At 39.5% G+C, this 19,436-nt stretch overlaps 1 protein-coding gene across 6 annotated transcripts in view; it reads right to left on the bottom strand.

Annotated features, from left to right (window-relative positions):
* Nucleotides 1-19,436, bottom strand: part of PTPN13 (protein tyrosine phosphatase non-receptor type 13) — a 129,882-nt gene that overhangs the window by 20,006 nt on the left and 90,440 nt on the right. For 4 of the 6 annotated variants that reach the window (XM_075500853.1, XM_075500854.1, XM_075500856.1 and 1 more), the window contains 14 exons: nt 19,153-19,315; nt 14,621-15,044; nt 14,351-14,448; nt 12,699-12,755; nt 10,496-10,588; nt 9,071-9,178; nt 8,194-8,325; nt 7,345-7,811; nt 6,230-6,373; nt 4,083-4,176; nt 3,177-3,262; nt 2,144-2,306; nt 993-1,207; nt 805-903 (listed from right to left, as the gene is read on the bottom strand). In XM_075500853.1, coding sequence (XP_075356968.1) covers nt 805-903; nt 993-1,207; nt 2,144-2,306; nt 3,177-3,262; nt 4,083-4,176; nt 6,230-6,373; nt 7,345-7,811; nt 8,194-8,325; nt 9,071-9,178; nt 10,496-10,588; nt 12,699-12,755; nt 14,351-14,448; nt 14,621-15,044; nt 19,153-19,315 — 2,343 coding nt within the window. The remainder of the gene's footprint in view (nt 1-804; nt 904-992; nt 1,208-2,143; nt 2,307-3,176; nt 3,263-4,082; nt 4,177-6,229; nt 6,374-7,344; nt 7,812-8,193; nt 8,326-9,070; nt 9,179-10,495; nt 10,589-12,698; nt 12,756-14,350; nt 14,449-14,620; nt 15,045-19,152; nt 19,316-19,436) is intronic. The other 2 variants (XM_075500857.1, XM_075500858.1) reach the window with 2 other exon arrangements.

Genomic DNA, 19,436 nt, shown 5'->3' with positions numbered 1-19,436 from the left:
TTTATTAAAGTTATTCCATACTACAAACAGGTTCATTACAGGACTAGTTATTTGTATTATTAGTTTGTTCAGTTGCTTATCTCTTACTCTAATTTTAACTTCACTTAAATTTGTATTTGTACATTTAAGTTTCTGTCATCAGACTTGAATGGTTTTTATTGTTTGAAAATGATATTAAAATAACTTAAATTGAAGACATGTCTCCATTAGTTTTACACTTTCCTGTATTATAGAAAGCCTACTTTTCAGGCAAATTCCCCTCTACAGTTTCTTCTGCTGAAACACATTTAATTTCCACTTCTTCCAAGTATCCTAAAATGGCCTTCTGTTCTTTTGATTTACTTTTTGGAGCATTCTTTGGGACACCTCTAATTTCCAGTAAGTAAATACGGCAATCTTTTCCCTGGTTTTACATGCATCAAAACCAGACAAATTGGTGTTTTGCAAAATATTCTTCATACACGTTACAGAAATATCCAATTTCTATTTGAGATCAGCTTCAAACCATTGAGCTGCAAAGAAACCCCCGCCACAGAAACAGAGTATTAAGCCAATTTCCAATGTCTTAAGCCACAAAATGGAGGAAAAAAAAAATTAAAGCCCTGCATTCTTTTCACATTTCCACAAAATGCTTGGTACACTCCTGAGGGACTTACTAGAAGAACTAGAAGAACTACGTTTCTGTGAGCACCCTCCCTATCTTTCCATCTGCGTCTTGCATTTAACTAACCCACCCATGAGATCAAATAAATGAACCTTCAAATAGCAATTTAAAAAAAAAAAATTGTATGCCATACACCTTACCAACAAAGATGGATCGATGTCTGGTAGTATACCAGATGGTGGCCGACAAAGGAGAAGAGAGACTTCTGGAGATGTTCCCCTCAGAGCAGAGATGACTTCCTATGGCCACAGTGGGATTCATTATTAGACGCAAACCCCCAAGGCTTGCAGGACTACCACAGCATGAGTTTCACTACTAAGATACGAACCTGCTGGGATAAACCCTTTAGCGATGCCCCATTCACTTTCAGAATGACGTCCCCAATTTCGATCTGCCCACTTTCTGCGGCGGGCTGCCCAGGGAAGAGCTTTTTCACCCTCACAATAGTTGAGCCCAGTTGCTCTGGGGTAAGGTTATCTTCACGGCAGAAACTGAACCCAAGGCCTGAGCTATTCTTCAACAACTTTACTTCAAATGTGTTCTCTGCAAAAGAAACATTAACTTATTATTTCCTACAGCACACTGGCCATGAAAAAAAGTGGCTGGCGCTCTTACTCTGGACATGACAATGCCCACTCTCCCTCTCACAGGGTTCTTCCACTTTACTGAACACAAGTGTTATCTAAAAGAGCCCTCCAAGTTAAAGAGGACAAAAAGCTGATCATGACTTCTCAGTCTGCTGGCTTGCCCTGACAACATCCACACTATACAGAAAGGCAGGGTGTCTCCAAAACACTGTTCCCCGGGAATTCCATTAAGGACCCTGCTAAAGCACAGAGTGACACAACTTTTATGGCCACTGATCAGACATTAGTGAGAACAGCAACTGAAGTTCCTGGCAGACAGGATAAATCCCATGCAGGAAGACCAAAAGGTGTTTGCAGTGGTTTCCCCATCTGGGTAAGCTTCCCTCCACTTTCACAGGTCTCCAGCAAGATAAGCTGAAATATGCCAACCTCTAGTCAGCTACACAAATACCTCTTCTCTCTTCATCCAGGTCTTGATGTCTTCTCTCACCTAGACAGGAACAGCAGGACCTACAGAAGATCTCATTTATATACAAGTATCTTAACCTCCCCTTGGCACTCCTTAGCAGCACCAGAGATAGCAGCGCCCCTTTTACTCCAACCTTGCTACAGCCCTGGCCTGCAAGGCTGGTGAAATTGGGAAACAACAAGGAACAGTGAGAGAGCAAACAGTTAATAGTAACTAAAAGTTACCAAGATGTGAAGGAAAATCTTAAAAACAAATGCAACAGCACAAAAAGGAAGAAATTGCATTATGTGCAGGGGCCCGGTACAGATTCCTACCAGCTCTTTCTCCTGTCTGTCTTTCTATTCTACAGCAGATTTGAAGAAAAATATTATAAAAACTAAAGGACACTTTGAAAGTTCAGACAATTGTCCTACGTGACCTGACCTGCAGTGACAAAGCTGTAATCTTTGGCATTTGTAGTTTTTGTTGCTGGTTTCTCCTGTGGCTCACATTGCCCCGCCTGATTTGGAGGCGTGCATTGTGGTGTTACTGGAGCATGAACCTTGGTCACTGAAAGCTGACCTTTTTCCAACAGCAGATGCACCACCTAAAGAGATGAAACATTCTCCAGTTAACTGGCAATGGTCATGGAGATAGCACAGTCTAGAGTATATGTTTCTTTCTAACTTGTCAGGGCCCTAAGTTTTACAGCAGCAAACTTTATAGACACCTCCCTCCCTACACATCCTCCATTTGTTCCTTATTTTAAGGGCTGCAAGTGATAACCACCAAAATACACTAATGGACTTGCAAGATATTTGCCAGCACAGAGTAAGAAAGGGTTGTCTTCCAATAAGGCTGTGAGGGGGTTAAGAAGTGTCAAAGACAGTGTCATTTTCACATGCGTTCAAGGGAATAGAGTTAAAAGCATTTTATAAAGTGAGCACGAATAGTAGTCCGTAGCAGCTCTGAATGTGTACATTCACTGGCTATTTTCAGGTGCGCATTTACTTCCACATATGAAGTAGCCACCATAAATAGCACTATTAAATGAAGAGACACCATTGACAGAATCAAATGCTATGCAAAAAGGCCAAGACTCACGTAAAGCTACTAATACAGCACGCAAACACAGCTGCATATATGGAGGCCTTGTCTCCTCAGTGGTTCAGATTTGGGACCTGTCTGTAGCATGCTGCTACAGCTGCTTTCCAATCTGTGCACGTGGGCTTCCTTCCTATGACGCCCAGGGACAAGGAGAAACCTATTCCATGCAGACCTCTCACCCACACACAGAGCCAGAATTTCACTAGGGTGGGCAGCGAGACTCGAGGCCCGGGAAGCCAAGGAGTCTAAGAAAGCACATCTAAAGCAACCAGGACACTGGGGAGAATTACAGTCTTCAGGTTCCTTTATCTCTTTTCACTCATGAAGATCTGGTTTACTACAGATAGGAGTAGAACCAGCAGCCGCTTACCTGCCCAGTGTTTCTCAGCGTTTCAACAGCTTGCTTATGCGTAGCACCTTCCAAACTGATCCCATTGACGGAGAGCACACGGTCACCTACAAATGATTGATTACTAATTTAAGAAAAAGTAGGCAGAACATCACCTATAAAATGTATATGACACACATAAACCTTCAAGTCTCAGCTAACAAGGACAGTTACTGAAGTAAATTCTCCCTCCCCTCCACCCTCTGATTCGAGAAGAGAACTTTGCAACTGAACTATATGGTTGGACTCGATGATCTTAAAGGTCTTTTCCAACCTAAATGATTCTGTGGGATAACCCCATGTCAAAGCTAGAGTTAACCATCAGAATGATAGCCTGCCACAAAGCTCAGACTCTTTATTAAAAACAAATCTTAGTCTACAGTGGGAATTCTCACTGCAGTAAAGAATGTGGCCTGGCTTACAAACAAGAAAAGCCATAACAATTACAGTGATTTTCTGTATTGAGTTGCCCAGCATGCCAAGCAAGAAGGCCACAAATAATACAAAGCCCTCTCTCTCCATGGCTGGAACAGAGAAGTGTTCTCCATTAACACAGGCTGCATTAGAAAAAAAAAATTAAAATCCTGCAGCCTATCTCCTATTTTTCCCCTCCACAGTCTCAGCAGTTTTCTGTTGGTTCTGCAGTTGTTCTACACTTTTTTTTTAATCTTCACCTGCAGAATTAGCTATCAAGGCAATATTTAAAATGACAACTGCGAATGCAGTAGCTTCGAAAACCAGCTCTGGTTCCCAGTTAAAAAGGTACAATGAAAGGAGGAAAACAGAGTTCCTAGCTTCTAGGCCACAGTGTATCGTCAAGTCCACCACAGTTAGTTATCTGCCCTTTTTTCACATTAAGATTCCCAACTGCAAGAACTGAAATACTACCTTTTTCTATTCTGCCATCTGCTTCAGCTGCTCCCTTAGGAATAATAGCTTTCACATAAATACCACCATGCCTTATGCTAGTATTTACACCGCCCTAAATGGAAAGCAAAAATAGGATTTGTTAGTCTTTTTGCAGTTAGAATACTTAGTAATTAAACACAGTGTCACACAAGGAAAACTATACTCAGGAAGCACTTGGGCTACTGGCACATAAAAAGAACAGCTAAACTATCAAAACCAAAATATTTTCAAAAACAAAGCATGTTTTCGCAGTCATGCAATTTATTACAGATGAAGTTGGTGTGGGAAGATTGTAAAAACGCGATGCATCACAATGCAAATGGACCCAAAACAAATAAATGTCCTTCAGCAGAAACATCTCTGCATTATGCTGGACTTTACATGCTTGCATGCATATCAAAGCTCAGAGATATGTGAGAGCCAAAGCAGAAGATGCCAAACTTCATGCCAAAGCAGAAGATGCATACCCATGCAGTGTCCTACTCCAATACACCCTCTCTGATGTAACAGGAAACTAAGGCGTGCTGTTTTCTCTCAGCTCATACAAGTTTGAAGGCCTAAGCTGAAAAAACATGCTCAAGCTCAAACTGCATTGTTTTTGGAGGGCCTTAGCCTTTCTGCTCATTGCAGAGGGGGTTGGATGAGATGATCTTTAAAGGTCCCTTCCAACCCAAACCATTGTATGATTCTGGCTCACTGCTGCACTATCAGTGCTTCTCCACAAACTTGGAAGGAAGAGGGAGACCAACAGTGTATTATGGTTCACTCCCAAAGCACACGGTATTACATGTGAAAACTTAAAACACAGAGCTAATTGTACACCTCTTCTTTTCACCATTGTACAGGATTGCAATGCAAGGGGCAGAATGGAGGCTGAAAGAGGAAAGGTCAATGAAGATACCACTTGGTCATCTTTTAAGGGAAATCTTTGCATCAGTTGGCATCTTCTAACATTTTCTACAAAGCCAATGCATGCAGGAAAAACTGCATACAGCAGGTTTTTTTTTTTACTGATACTATTCAGTAACCAACTGATTCAGTAACCAACTAATTCAGTAAATTACTGATACTATTCAGTAACCAACTCCTGCTGAACCTTTGTTCCTCCAGCTGTCTCAAGTTATAAGCTTGACAAAGCAATATGACTTTGAATAGACTGGGATGCTAAAATAATACAATTTAATTCTGTTCCTCTTACAATACTAGCCATATATATGAAAACAGTGCTAGGCTTGTGAATTGTTACTCCACCTACATGCCTACATTTGGGAAAAGGCCAACTTAGTTTTAGGTATAAACAGGCAGTGAAAGCCACCAGTTTTGAACTACAGCTACTAACTGCTCTCTGTTGTTATAATTTAAGCAACTTTTCCTTTTTCAAATTACCTTGTAGTCTGCTGATCAATCAACCAGAGATAATATTTGAATATTAAAATACCAAAATGTATTTTTGAACACAATACAAGAACAGGAGCAGTGAAAAATGTGTGCAACTCAGCTATAAATAATTCTCTTCTTCCCTGAAGGGCCACTCTGCAGTATGGCAGGCCCTAAACGTAAACTACCTTCAAAATTTTATAGCCCAAAGAGAAATTAGTCCATTAAAATACATTTTTGTCTTGTATTGCAAGAAAGCAGTGTCAGCCAGGTCTTACTTGGATTTAAGTAGCTTTTTGCTTTCTGCCTTTTATCCAGCGGAGGGAGAACACTGAACATGGTATATGTGTGTGGATGAGCACAGATACTTTTAAGTAACACTGCCGCTTCCATTGCCTGCGATGCCAGTCAGGGAAGGTCTTATTTCTCTCTCTTGTAAATTTCCCACATTATTAGGTAGTAGCAAGGGACAAAGACCATCTTGCTTTTTGTATTCACAAAGCAGTGTCTGTGATAAGATTCTATTAGGACTTTGGGGCTCCACCATAAAACAAAAACCAAAGAGTTACTTAAAGGGCAGATAACAAGAAAAAGGATATAAAATAATATTACTATTCAGCTTTGGTAAGATTAATCACACATCAGTAAAACTATATACTTAACAGTGACTCCAGAAAATTTTGCTTCCTTGTACTTTAGCAATGTAATGGGTTGCTGGGAGTAGAGAAAAAGAGAAAACATCTAAAAACCTTGTCAAACAGTACCGTGACACTTATTCCCAAGCTGTTATCTTTTTTGGCTAGTTCAACCTCAAAGATATCTCCAGGTTTAAGAAGTGTTGCAGTAATCTTTTTAGAATTCATTTTGTTTGCTGTATTCGCTGAGGAAGATTCCTTTATTTAAAAAAAAAAGAAAAAGAAACAAACAGAGAATGATTTGCCATTAGAACAGAAGTTTACAGTTAAGACCCTAAAGGGTGTGATTTTGAGTCAGATGCAGCCAAAAGGAGTCCACATGGCAAAGTACCAATTAGTAAGACTCATGAGGCTCTTTGCTTTAACTCTTCCATTGCTGCCATTGAACAGGTTTAGCACAGAAATATACTTGGCATTCAGCAGCCGAGTCTTTATTGTCAAAGTTGATCACAGAACACAGAAACTATAGCACTTCAGTATTACAGCAGCCTAGGGTCTGTTGGATTAATTTGCAGGAGCTGCCACAACTTGATTGAATAACCTCCATCAGCTGAAGAGAGGAATGACTGCAAGTTAGGAATTAATTTGTAGTACTTGCCATTGTATACTTTCGCAAAGGTGAGCAGCAAGCTGTCTCTGTTCAGAGCATGGCTTGCTGCTGAACTTCACTAGAAAAGAGCTGTTTTCCATGGATTAGATCAATCCCAAAAGACAATGAGGTCTGCTGCTACCCATTCCAGATGCATCACTACTACTTTAATCTAGCAAAAACTTAATTTATCTGCCAGGTGAATAAACCTACCTCTAGGGGTGGTCACTAGACTATGATCGTATTGGACAAACACACAGAATTGAAAGGTTTTCTACAGAATCAGCAAGTGCACTATACATTCATCCCAAAGCACCATCTGCCTCTAGTAAGACATGCCCATCTCATGACATTGGAAAGCCAGGAAGTTGTTTCAAGTTACAGGAGTGATTTTCTCCATTTATATTGAACAAAATCACCAAACTATTAGAAATCAGCTATTAGCATTTGCCATTAGAAGGATAAGCTGCAGGCTAGGCTGTCCTTCCCCCACATCCTTTCACCTTATTCACACCCACAGTCAGCTATTTCATTACCACTATTATACTGATGGGAAATACTCATATGAAATACACTATGCCTTTTTAGCTGGCTGTTGCTCCTGACTGCTGGAGTAAGTTGCTTCATCCATGTCAGAATCCCCTCGGTCAGAATATTCCACAGACTCCACTACCCCAGGCCTTTTATTTTTTTCTCGAGTGCTGTCAGACGAGGATCTTCTCTTCTCATTTATTTTAGAAAGCCCAGACTGAGAATCACTGTAATGCTGAGGATCCTGCTGGGCTCCACCACTTGCACGTTTGCCAAAGAAGCTGGCTGTCTGGCTCTGAGACAGGCTGGCGCTCTCGGTTCTGGAATCCTGGGAGCTCATGCTTCCATCCCGCTTGCCTCCCGACAAACCAGACAAACTCCCCGAAACAAGCCTCTGGTGACCACTGGACTGGTTGTGTTCTTCCGATGAGGACTCTGCCTCATTGTCCTGCACCAATGATGGCCTCATTAAATAACCCCTGGTTCCATTACTGATGTGTGCAGTGTTAGACGATGCTGAAAACCAGGAAACAAGACAGTCATCAATAGCTGGTAACATCTTATCTGCAGTATGACACAAATTTCTCAGCTTACAACCATGTAAGGTTTTACCTGTTTGTATTATGCAGAACACTTTCTGTTTACGATGCAACCGGCGTCTCCTAACCAAAGGTTACTGTAACACACTTCTTTGTTCAGTCTCAGAACACAATTTCAAGAATATACTAGGTGGGGTTGCTTACAGAAGTGACTGCAGGGTGATGTTTTAGGGCTATCTCAGTTGATTAGATTAGTAATTTTAAAGAAACACAGAAAGTACTTTACAAAAGGTGTCAGAGAAGGCCGAGTGCTCAAACTCGAACAACTCTTTAATAATAAGGAATATTTCTCTCTGTACCTTTGGATGGCTTGTCCTTGGGCTGAGAGATAACAAGTGTCACATCTTCAGGTGCATTCTCCAAAATTTCTAATGCTGCATGGTGGCTGACGCCTTCTAAACTTGTGCTATTTACGGATATTAGTCGGTGTCCTGCACAAAAGGGTTTGTTCAGATACAATCTAACATCTACATTTTTATCCATCAGTGAGAATGTGGAGTACAGGTCTGAAAATCTCTACACAATGCATGGATTAAAAATTACTAAAATTCAAGTGATGCTGGAATAGGGAACCCTAATCGTAAAAAAAAAACCCAAAACAAACCACAAGAACTGGTTATGAATATTTCCTTGTTTTAAACCTGCCAAACCTTTCCACATTATGATTTCTACCTTCTCTTCTGCTGTAAGAAAAGCAGATGCAAAAGCAAAACTCAAGAATTAAGCAATATGCAGTTTGGTTCAAGGCACAGACTAAAATGAAAAGAAAAAAAAGAGCAGATATTAAATAAAATAAATTTTCTCTCCCTGCCCCCCTCGCTATAGTAGCCATATAGTTACATTCATTTTTTCCAAAATAAAAGTATAGATTTGGAGTTTCAAAAAATTGAAATTACAAAGCATCTATAGAGGGACAATAGCAAATAAACCCCTTATCTTTATATGTAACTTTAATTTTCTGCTACTTCAAGCTTTATCATTTTTACTTTGATTCCAATGATTTTTGTTTTCATATAGTTTAACAAAGAAGTATCACCAGTTTTCAGAAATTATCCAGAAGGTAACTAAAGGTCAGCATTTGTAAGGGACTGACGCCTTCAGCCATAGATGGAAATGGTACTACATACGTGTTTGGCCTTTTCTTTCACGTGTACAACTCTTATTTACACTATTCACCTGGTTTTAGAGATCCTTCCAAATCAGCTGGCCCTCCGGGAATAACTGAATGAATAAAAATTCCCAGATCAAGTTTCCCCGTCTTCTCTCCACCAACTATTTGAAAGCCTATTAAAAAAGGCCCAAAGCAGGCAAAAATGTCAGTGATCACAATGTAACTTAACGCAATACAAGTCCGCATTTCAGAATGGACAAAAACTTAGTCATTCTAATAAGTGTAAAGTAAAAGAAAACTATACATCTCAAAGAAGTCCACATGAAAGTAAATGGTAAAGCTTTTTTGATTAAGCTTTATTGCATTCTGTTTCTGAGCAAGCAATTCTGACTTTGTCTAGCTAGCTTCCCAGAAAACTTCAGCAAAGGCTACAGAAGACAACTGTGGCAAGAGTTAATGTACATTCGCTGACCAGATGAAATGTACCTTCTCTTACTTAAAAATTTCTGGTTTTCTCCATTGTTAGATGCTTCACCTAAATGTTTGACCCTGGTCTTAAGAACTGAGTTTTTCAACTCCCTGTTTTCTTGTGAGGCTTCTAATCTATTTCTGCTAATTCTACCAGGTAAACCTGGGAAGGATGTTCAAGATGAAAAAAAAAGAAAATAGAAGATATCAGGTCTTCTCTATTCTAGCTAAAACAGCAAAGTACCACAGATTGCATGGGGAAGAAAGAGAAGAAATGGAGCATTTCATATGAATTTCTTTCCTTTTTGGTCAACTCTTAAGTTACTGTGCAGGGTAAACACTAAATATTGTCTTGTAGGCTTTTTCCCCTCTTCAAATTTATGCAACAGTCCTATTTTGAATGACAGACAGAACAACATACTTAAGGACAATTTAGAGAGTCTCCCTAAAGCACAATACTGACACCAAATTATTCATTACTCATACAGGGAAAAATTGTGTGGGTTTATGAAAAAACTCAGCAGTAGAAGGAGGAATAGAATGCAAATATCTTGTCTTCCAGGCTCCTTAAACCTCAAATTAGTGTTCCACCTGTTGATATTATAAGAGTAAGAAAAACATTCCACAATTAGCTCATAATGGCTTTATAATGTCTTTTTTTTGTTTCAAGCCTTCAAGCTGTCACAGCTGCGAGATGTCCACATAGACAAAAATCTTGTACCTGAACACAGAGATAAACTTTAAAGGCCAACTTTTAGGATGACTAGTTCACAATATAAGTATTATCCTACACTTACAATATGGAAAAACTGAGAAACAGACTTGCTTAACATCACTCAACAAGTAGCAGGCGCTATCAAGTAAGTCCAGGCTTCAGCATCTTAAATGCCTTCGAAATCCAGCTACTGCCTGCACTGCTTTCCTCAGTCCTACAATAAATACTTAAATACAGACCAGGAAACTTTATTTTGGTTTTGGCTTCTAGGAACACACATGACAACAACAATTTTAAAGCCACTTACCTAAGCCCAGTTTTTCATCCTTTTTCAAGTTCACCAAAGTGATCTCTCTTTCTGGTGAGGCAACTCTGTTCTGTGATGTTTGCAGAGAGTCAACTGAAAAGCCAACATTACGTGATCAGACACTACCTGAATGCTTCCCTTCAGGTTTGCCTTGAAGTCCTATTCCATTTCAAAAGATTACTTTACTAATAACCTAAAAAGCTGTTCTGAACTAGTGGGTCCAACTTTCATCTTCCAAGCCATGTCCAAATAAAAAAAAAAAAAAAAAAGGCAAAAACCACACCACCGTTATAACTCGCTCACATCTTCAGCAGTTAAAATCTTTTATTGCTAAGAAAAGCACCTAGCATAGTCTCTTGGAATCACAAAACAATTGAGCACTAGAATCTTCAAATTTATTAGTCTCAGTTCAGCAAAGTATTTAGATCTGTGTTTACGTGCCCTGCTCAGGTAGGCAGGACATAAGCACATCAGTAAAGGCAAAACTGAGGCTTATTATATGAAGTTACTAAAAGGTTACTCAGTGAGTTCTCTTAATGGTGGTCCTTCATTAAAAAAACAACCAGCATTAGAAACATCTACTAAAACCTATCTTGTTTAAATTTATTTATTCATTTGCAACTCCATAGGCTGCTGATTCTGCCTCTTCCAAAATTTGAATACCCTCACAATAGATTTATGTGACTCTTGAGGGTTCCCAACAGGTAGACCCAGGCACTTAAGAGGCAGAAGGAGCATGATTTGGAAAAAAAAAAACCATCTCCTGAAACTTCAGGAAATGCCAACATACTGTAACTCTGAACTCATGAATTTGCTACCTAGAGAAGATACAACTCATTTGGTCTGGAGTGGCTGGCATACTTTTGCCCTAAGTGGAACATGCAATTCCACAACGGCAGAAACCTACTGAGCTCTACAGACTGGTACAAGCAGAAAACAGTGGTGCAAGAGAGTGCGACAGACTGCACCACCTGGGTAAGGAGTTTTTCTCCCACAAAACCAAGTCAAACCTAAAGAGTAAAACAGAGTAAAATGCAGTCTTCTTGGGCTCTACAGAACCAGTAACCTCACAAGTAAGGGAAATGAGATTTGAAGAGCACAGTATGTTATCTAATAGCACCCTTCAAGTCTCAAACTAAACAGACACTATTCATATTTACAAAATATCACAGAATCATAGAATGCTTTGGATTGGAAGAGACCTTTACAGGTCATCTAGTTCAACCCCCCTGCAAGAGCAGGGACATCTTCAACTAGATCAGGTTGCTCAGAGCCCCATCCAACCTGACCTTGAATGTTTCCAGGGATGGGGCCTCCACTACCTCTCTAGGCAACCTGTTCCAGTGCCTCACCACCCTCATTGTAAAAAGATTTCTTTCTTAAATCTAGCCTAAATCTGCTCTCCCTTAGTTTAAAACCATTGCTCCTTGTCCTGCCACAACAGGCCTTGCTAAAAAGTCTGTCCCTGTCTTTCCTATAGGCCCCCTTTAAATACTGGAAGGCTGCTATAAGGTCTCCCCGCAGCCTTCTCTTCTCCAGGCTAAACAATCCCAACTCTCTCAGCCTGTCCTTGTAGGAGAAGTGCTCCAGCCCTCTGATCATTTTCGTGGCCCTCCTCTGGACCCGCTCCAACAGCTCCATGTCCTTCTTGTGCTGAGGGCTCCAGAGCTGGATGCAGTACTCCAGGTGAGGTCTCACCAGAGCAGAGTAGAGGGGCAGAATCACCTCCCTCGACCTGCTGGTCACGCTTCTTTTAATGCGGCCCAGGATATGGCTGGCTTTCTGGGCTGTGAGCGCACATTGTTGGCTCACGTCCAGCTCTTCATCCACTAGTACCCCCAAATCCTTTTCCATGGGGCTGCTCTTGATCACATCATCCCCCAGCCTGTATTGAAACCGAGGATTGCCCCAATCCAGGTGCAGGACCCTGCACTTGGCCTTGTTGAATTTCATGAGGTTCACACAGGCCCGCCTCTCCTGTGTGGAGATATATATCCACACTTCTCCTGTGTGGAGATATATTACACACATATGTCAAAATCTCCCCCAAGAAGCAATCCAAAAGAAATATTAGGAGTTGTATTTAGAAAAAGTCCTATCCAACTAACTGGGAGAGGTATTGGATTTAAGAAAAGCGAAGAAACAGGACAGGTGGAACAAACTGACTGAATTAATTCTATAGGCATGTTATTTATCAACTTACCACTCTCTTTTAACAGCGTTGATGATGGAAGATTTCCTGAAGTATTCATGCTAACGCCTGTGACATGAATGGAAATATTAGACATTGTTATATATATTTTTTTTTTAATATGAAAGCTACCAAGAAGTATTCAGACTTTACACAGTATACATGAGTTCATTCACAATATCAGATTACTTACTTATTTTTAAAATGAATAAACATGAAAGTAGTTTTGGATTAGCAAATCCAAATTACTCACGTACTTTGGTTGTAGTTCAAGGTTCAGATAGATGATAGCTCATGCAAAGGCAAAGAATTAAAGAAAGGACAGAGGTTTGGCCTTTACAACCACTGTTAACTTCAGATGAAATTAATGGCTCTTTAAGAAACTAAGTCAAAGACTAAATTTTCTAAGAGGATTGGATGAATATGCCTAACCTAATAAACCAGCACGACAGGAGTCTCGTAAGATTTTGTACAGTAACAAATAAGTTGCTGCAGTAACAAGCAATTTGAACCAAGTACTTCTATTTAAATTGATTTGCATATAGAATTGTATTTTCTTTGGAATGATCAATGCCAAGCAAATATGGCCATACTTTAAAGAGGATAAAATAATAAATGTACAAAGTTATGAAAGTAAATGAGGTAAGATAATTGTGCAGTGGGGGCAGATGTGGTAAGTGCTTGTATGTCACATTCTGGTTTTTGTTCTTGTTGTTGTTTTGGGGTTTTTTGTTCAGTTTTTTTTGCAAGTTTGTTTATACTGACCCCCACAAACTTAACCTTCTTCCACTTTTTCTGATGTTCTGTAACTAATCAATATTTTAACATTAAGCAAAAGCAAAGCAACAAAAGCAAGCTAAGGCTGCAAATGTTTCAGTCATTGTAGTTTCTATTATTATAACAGGGAACCTCCTATAACCAGAAACTGATGACACACAGATATTAAAAATTAATGTACAATAACCCAACGTGCAGTCTATTTAGCTGCTCTGAATATTTTTTTTTTTTTTTAATGTGAACTCTGTATTTTTAATGCCTATAGTAAGACTATTTGTGTGCAATCCAATCCTTGCCAAGAAAATGGAGTAAGTATGCCTGGCTTAGCTCATTACAAGAGTGTTTTTGTGAAACACCCAATGCACTGCAAAAAAATCGTACCTTATTTATTATATCCAAACGAGACCAAACAAAAAAGAACTGTGCAGTTACTGCTCAGAGCTACTAGCCAATAGCCAGCTTATGCCACACTGAGTCCACTTCCAAAAAAAATCACACCCTGCACCCTTTCCACAGAAAGCATTAAAAAAGTTCAAGCTTGACAAACAGACTGTGAAGACTAGCAAATTATTAAAAGATCTATACAATAAAATGGCACTCTGAAGTGACAAAATGGAAGATGTTTTCTGGAACAGCTTTTACTGTCAAGTATCAATATTTTGCACACCTGTGTTGTGTTGTCCAAAGGAGGATTTTTTGGGGTTCATTGCAACAATTAGTCAGGAACAACAGGCAATTGGCCTGGATTACTTTTAACATGTGATACTCTGCTCCCTTTTTCAAATCGAAAAATTACCATCAGTTAATAAATATATCGAAGCATTACACCCAAAGCAATTTTAGAGATTATTTAGTAAATACAGTAATATTATTTTTTGCATGCTGACCTACAACATAGGCTTGACCGGTATCTTCAACGGATGATGAGTCTGATTCATTTTTCTTTCTTTCAGGGCTTCTACTTAAACCTGCATGAGATTTTGAACTTAAAGGGGAGAAGGAGAGAAAGGGAACCAGACAGAGGGAAGAGGAAGTTGGGAGAGGGAAGGGAAGGATCAATGTAATAAAATAATGGTATGAATAATAAATAAAAACTGATGCAAAATGTACATTGACTGTACACAAAGATACTGCAGGGCAGTCAGAGCGACTCTTACCTGCTCAGTTTTAATGCTCCCGCTGCTAATCCAGTATCATATTTTGGCATTTGCTGAAAGACTCTTCCCATTATGTCTCCTATTTTTTGGGGGGAAGAGTCCAAAGCAGTAATAATATTTTTCCTTGGGGGGTAAATCGAGATTTGGCTCTGACTCAGATCGTGAAACGACTTGCTCATAACCCTGGGTCTTTCCTCCCACGGAGTCTTCTCGTTCTTGTCCTTTGAAGAGCCAGGAAGCGGCTGGAAGAGCGAGAGCTCAGAGCAGGACAGCCTCTTCAGAATCTCTGCTTGAACAGAGAGAGGTCGAATGGCAAGTCGGTTCAAAGTGCTGCTGGCCAGGCTACCAGTACTGATTGCTCGTCCCATGTTGAAACTTTTGACAGAGTCTGCATGAAGGTTTAGGCTCCTAAATGAAGCCCTTTCTGTGGAAATTTTTTTTTTAAACAAAGAACAAACAAATTTAAGTTATACAGCAGAGCTAGCGTGACCTCCTTGTGTAAAGCATGCATTTAAAACAACCAACTCACACAAAGCATATTTTCTCCAGATGCTCAGAAGTATGTACCATCATCAGGTACATATAAACAACCACCATGTAGTTTGTTCAGGAGGCAAAGTTTGGAGTTCATGACATTACACTAACCTGACCATCTATTACACTGAAGTCCAAAAACACAGAATAGCAGAATATTTATCCCCTTATTAGTATGAAGACTCATATTCCCTGTTAAACTGCTGTGCCTTATATACAGCACATCATCTCTTTCTGCAAAGCAAATAATATCCTCAAGCCAAATGACCTGGAAGACTACACTTTCTTTAACCTGCTCATACAAGTCTTTTCCAGAATTTGAACAAATAGGGCTCCCCCACCTCTACACTATCAGATCCTACCAAACTTCCAACCATCCATTGCTTACTTTTCTTCACATTAGTCCGTGACAACCTTACAGTACAGCTGCAAAGTAGTGGGGGCTTGGCAGCATCTCTACCTGGTTAAAGAGCATCAGTTCACTCAGGTACTTCCCCCGCCAGAAACATCCTAAATGTTTTAGCACAGAACAGAATGTGTTGACTGGGGTTTGCCAGACTTTTTGACTCATGAACTAGGATTCCCTTTAGCAGCAGAGATAAACAGGTTTTGCATTGTAATTAAATTACTGTCAGCTGAGTCGTGGGAACTGTCTGGGTGGATGTTCTTAGCTGAAAGCAAATGCAAGATAATACAACTTAGCCTTACCCCCTCTTAATTCAGAGCAAAGCTGAGTAGAGCTCATTTCCATTAGCCTAACTGCCTCCTAAAGCTAGCAGTTAAGTTCCTGTGGCTTGGCTCTCGCACAGAAACTTGATAAGCTGTGGCAATGTGTTTGCTGGTTAGAGTCCTTAAAGGAAATCAGGTCATCTGAACCCTTCATAAACTTCACTGATGTCTTGGAGTCATTACACAGGGAAGTCTGAGGAAAAGCAATTCAAACTGCATATATATTTCTGATGTAGGGTTAACTAGTGTTTTTTCTAAACTCTACATACAGCTAGGAAATAAGCTACTTTAGGAAGCTGCACTGCAACCCAAACGGAAAATGCTACTTTTTGGTACACATCATCCATTAACTTTACTAAATGCTGAAGTATTCACCATTAAAGAGTATATTTGGCAAATGCAACCTCAGCACTGCCATTCCAAAAGACATTCCTTCCTCCAATACCTAGGGCAGGAATTAACTGCAACAGTAACTCATGCTTTCTCTATAATAGGCATCCAGATTGAGAAGATTTAGCTGTGGAAGGTATTTTTCTGTCCTTTTTGAAGGTGAGTTAGTATACAGCTACCACTTCCTTACCCACACCAAATACCTCCTCTAGCCATAGCAACCAGACAGACTAGATGAGCTACATAAGAATGGTTTTGGTCGATCAGACCAGAGATCCACAAATCTCAGTTTCCTGACTCCAACAGACGCTATCAATGGCACTCACTCTTGTCATGTTCCCATCCTGGGGAAGAGTACCTTAATAAAATATTCTAAGCTCTCTTCTCTTGATGTCGTACCTACCCCCTGTGAACACCAAACAGGATTTCCCTATGGATTTCAGATTAATACTTTCACATCATTATCTATATAGACATTAGGCCTTTCACACCTTCTGCCAACCCCTAAACTGAAAATTCTCATGTACTCAAAACTCATCCTTTGTAAGGCTGACTTAACCTTCACTTCATCTTTGTGGTTTTCTATATGCCCTTTCAGAAATCCAAACGTCCACCTTAAAACTCAGTGCTTGGTTCTGTTCACTGTACGATCACAGAAGTCATGCAAAAAAGAAACCATCATTCCTCATGTAGCTTATCTCCTTTCTTATGTACCATAAAACTGCTAGTATTTTTTTTTTTTTTTAAAACTTTGTGCCTCATCTCTTTCTATTAGTGCGGAAAGAATGTTCTTCAAGAGGCATTTTCCTTTTATTTTCCAAGCCTAATTCTTTCTATTAGCTTTACATGTGTTCTCCCAGGGCACTGAAGACATTGTGCAGCAAGTGAAAAAGTGTAATGGTACATCACAGGGGCTATAAAGTGCGCTCCCTTATGCCTCCATCCTCTGTTGTTATGTTCCATGAAAATTTGTTCACTGTCACTATGCATGCCAGGCCTTCTCCCTTGTCTCAAAATATTTTCTCCATTCATTGGCTGAAATCAAGGTGAGTCTTGCAAGACACTCTAATACTGTATTTCTAAAGAATCTTCAAAAGCATATTAATCTTCTGAAGTCTGCTACACCACCCCATGAACACTGCAAGCATTACAGGCACATGCTTGTGTTCACTGTGCTGTTAACCCAAAATCAGTCCTTAAGTAAGGAACCTTCAAAACGTTACACTTCCTGTGGTGATCAGCCTTGAGTTAATGATATTGTCACCTGCCCTTTTCTTTATTGTTTTGCTGAGTGCTTCCAACCACCAGTTTTTACTAACATTTTAAGGGCTCTGGGAAAAAAAAACCCCAAACTTGATGCTTCTGCAGGCCAGGAATAATGCTTCTCAAATACTGCCTGGGATTTCACTGCTCCAACAAAAGAAAAGCAGTACTTATAATTAATATGCTATTTTGACTAGCTGCTTCATCATTGTTTTCTCTTACCTGTATTACAATACGTTCTCTTTTTTAAAATATTATTCTAGTAACTCTATTGCTATATGCATATATATATATATGCAGGAAAGAGAAACATGGCTAATCAATTTAGATTAGTAAAGTTATGACAAAAGCAAACTTTTTGTTTGAATTGTTTTTTCTTTTAATAACCAAGTGTAATGGAATTAACCATAATACTGATTTATTTGCTTCTGATTACGAACGTGATGAAATTTGAGACCTCTGAATTCCAAGTGATCTGCACTGCACAGAAGCAAACTATTATTCTCCAGACTCCCAAAGCACAACACATACTGCATCTGTAAGAGCAACCAAGTTTGCCTAGCCAAGAAAGCCTCTAATGTAGTGCTTTTCTTTGCAATTCAGGACAAGCAAGCACTAAGTTAGTGAATGGTATAAATGCTTTAAGTCACTTGGTCCTATTTCTTTGCACTAGTTGGTTGAGCCCAACAGAATAGAAAAAAGGCTGCATAGTTGCCACATGCCTTCCCCCCCGCCCCCCCCCCCCTCCTTTTTTTTTTTTTTTTTTAAATTAGACATCACAATCTCCACAGCAGTGGGGTCAAACTCCATGCCAGCTATGCTGGTGGAAGTCTGGATTAACAGCAGCTGGAATGCAGACAGATAAAAACAGGGAACAAAGAAAGAATGAGCAGGCAGACTGACCAAAATAGCACTTCTAGGCTGCACCGAAGGCCAACCAGCCAAGTGAGCTCTGCTCCAAATAGTGAAGAAATTAGTACAGAAGGTTTTTTCAATGATTGCATTCTCCAATTAATATTTTCTATCTAAAAAGAACACCTTTATATTTTCTATTATACACACAAATTAGATGGCAATTCTGAAGAAAATTGACTACCATCAGTGTTGTTCCTTACTAGGCCCACCAAACAATAAGCAGAATAAAGACAGCTACACCCACAGCTTACAGATGCAGCATCATGACATGCTCCCTATTGTATTTGCCCTCACATGATCACACCATCTTACCTGTAATTCCACATTATCAAACCAATTCATTTCACATTAAGCAAAAGGTAAAAATTCTACTATTGAAATATCTTCAAGTTCTTTCTGAAAAAAGCCAAAAGCCATTAATCAAATGGGAAAGTACTGTTAGTGACTTATTTTTAGATTCTTTTTATTTTAGAGAAGCTACTGTGTGACAGCTCTGTGTGATCTGCCAACTCTTTTTTTCCCCTTAAACAAAACCTAAACAAACTTAGCTAGTAGATTCTCTTTATAGTATAAATCCTCCAAATGTAGAGCTACATATATGTAACACTCAGCAGAATTACTGAAGCTCAAGTTCAGTTTTTCTCCTTACAAAATTACATATAGATTGCTGTTAAAAACCAACACAGCATCACAGTCCTTACCAATGTCCTGAGTGTCTTGGTTGCTCTGCCTGGTTCTCATCTGTAGTTGGAACTTATGCTGGGAAGAGCAGAGATGCAAAAGGTACTGGCAAGTCTTACTATTGTCAGTCTGAAATGCGTGCTTGATACCATCTGACGTGTTCTGCAAAGTTATTTTCTTCTTCTACATGATGGAGAAAGAAAAAAGTTGAAGATAATGATTTCTTTTAGCCTACAAAGAATTTTGCATTTGCTTGTGCAGTTACAGCATTCAAACTTTCCTGAAGCAAAATGCACTGATGAGA

Source organism: Mycteria americana, chromosome 4, assembly GCF_035582795.1.
Source record: "Mycteria americana isolate JAX WOST 10 ecotype Jacksonville Zoo and Gardens chromosome 4, USCA_MyAme_1.0, whole genome shotgun sequence".
Lineage (NCBI taxonomy): Eukaryota > Metazoa > Chordata > Aves > Ciconiiformes > Ciconiidae > Mycteria > Mycteria americana.
The sequence above is the reverse complement of the archived record's forward strand: the minus strand, read 5'-3'. Positions and strand labels throughout refer to the sequence as shown.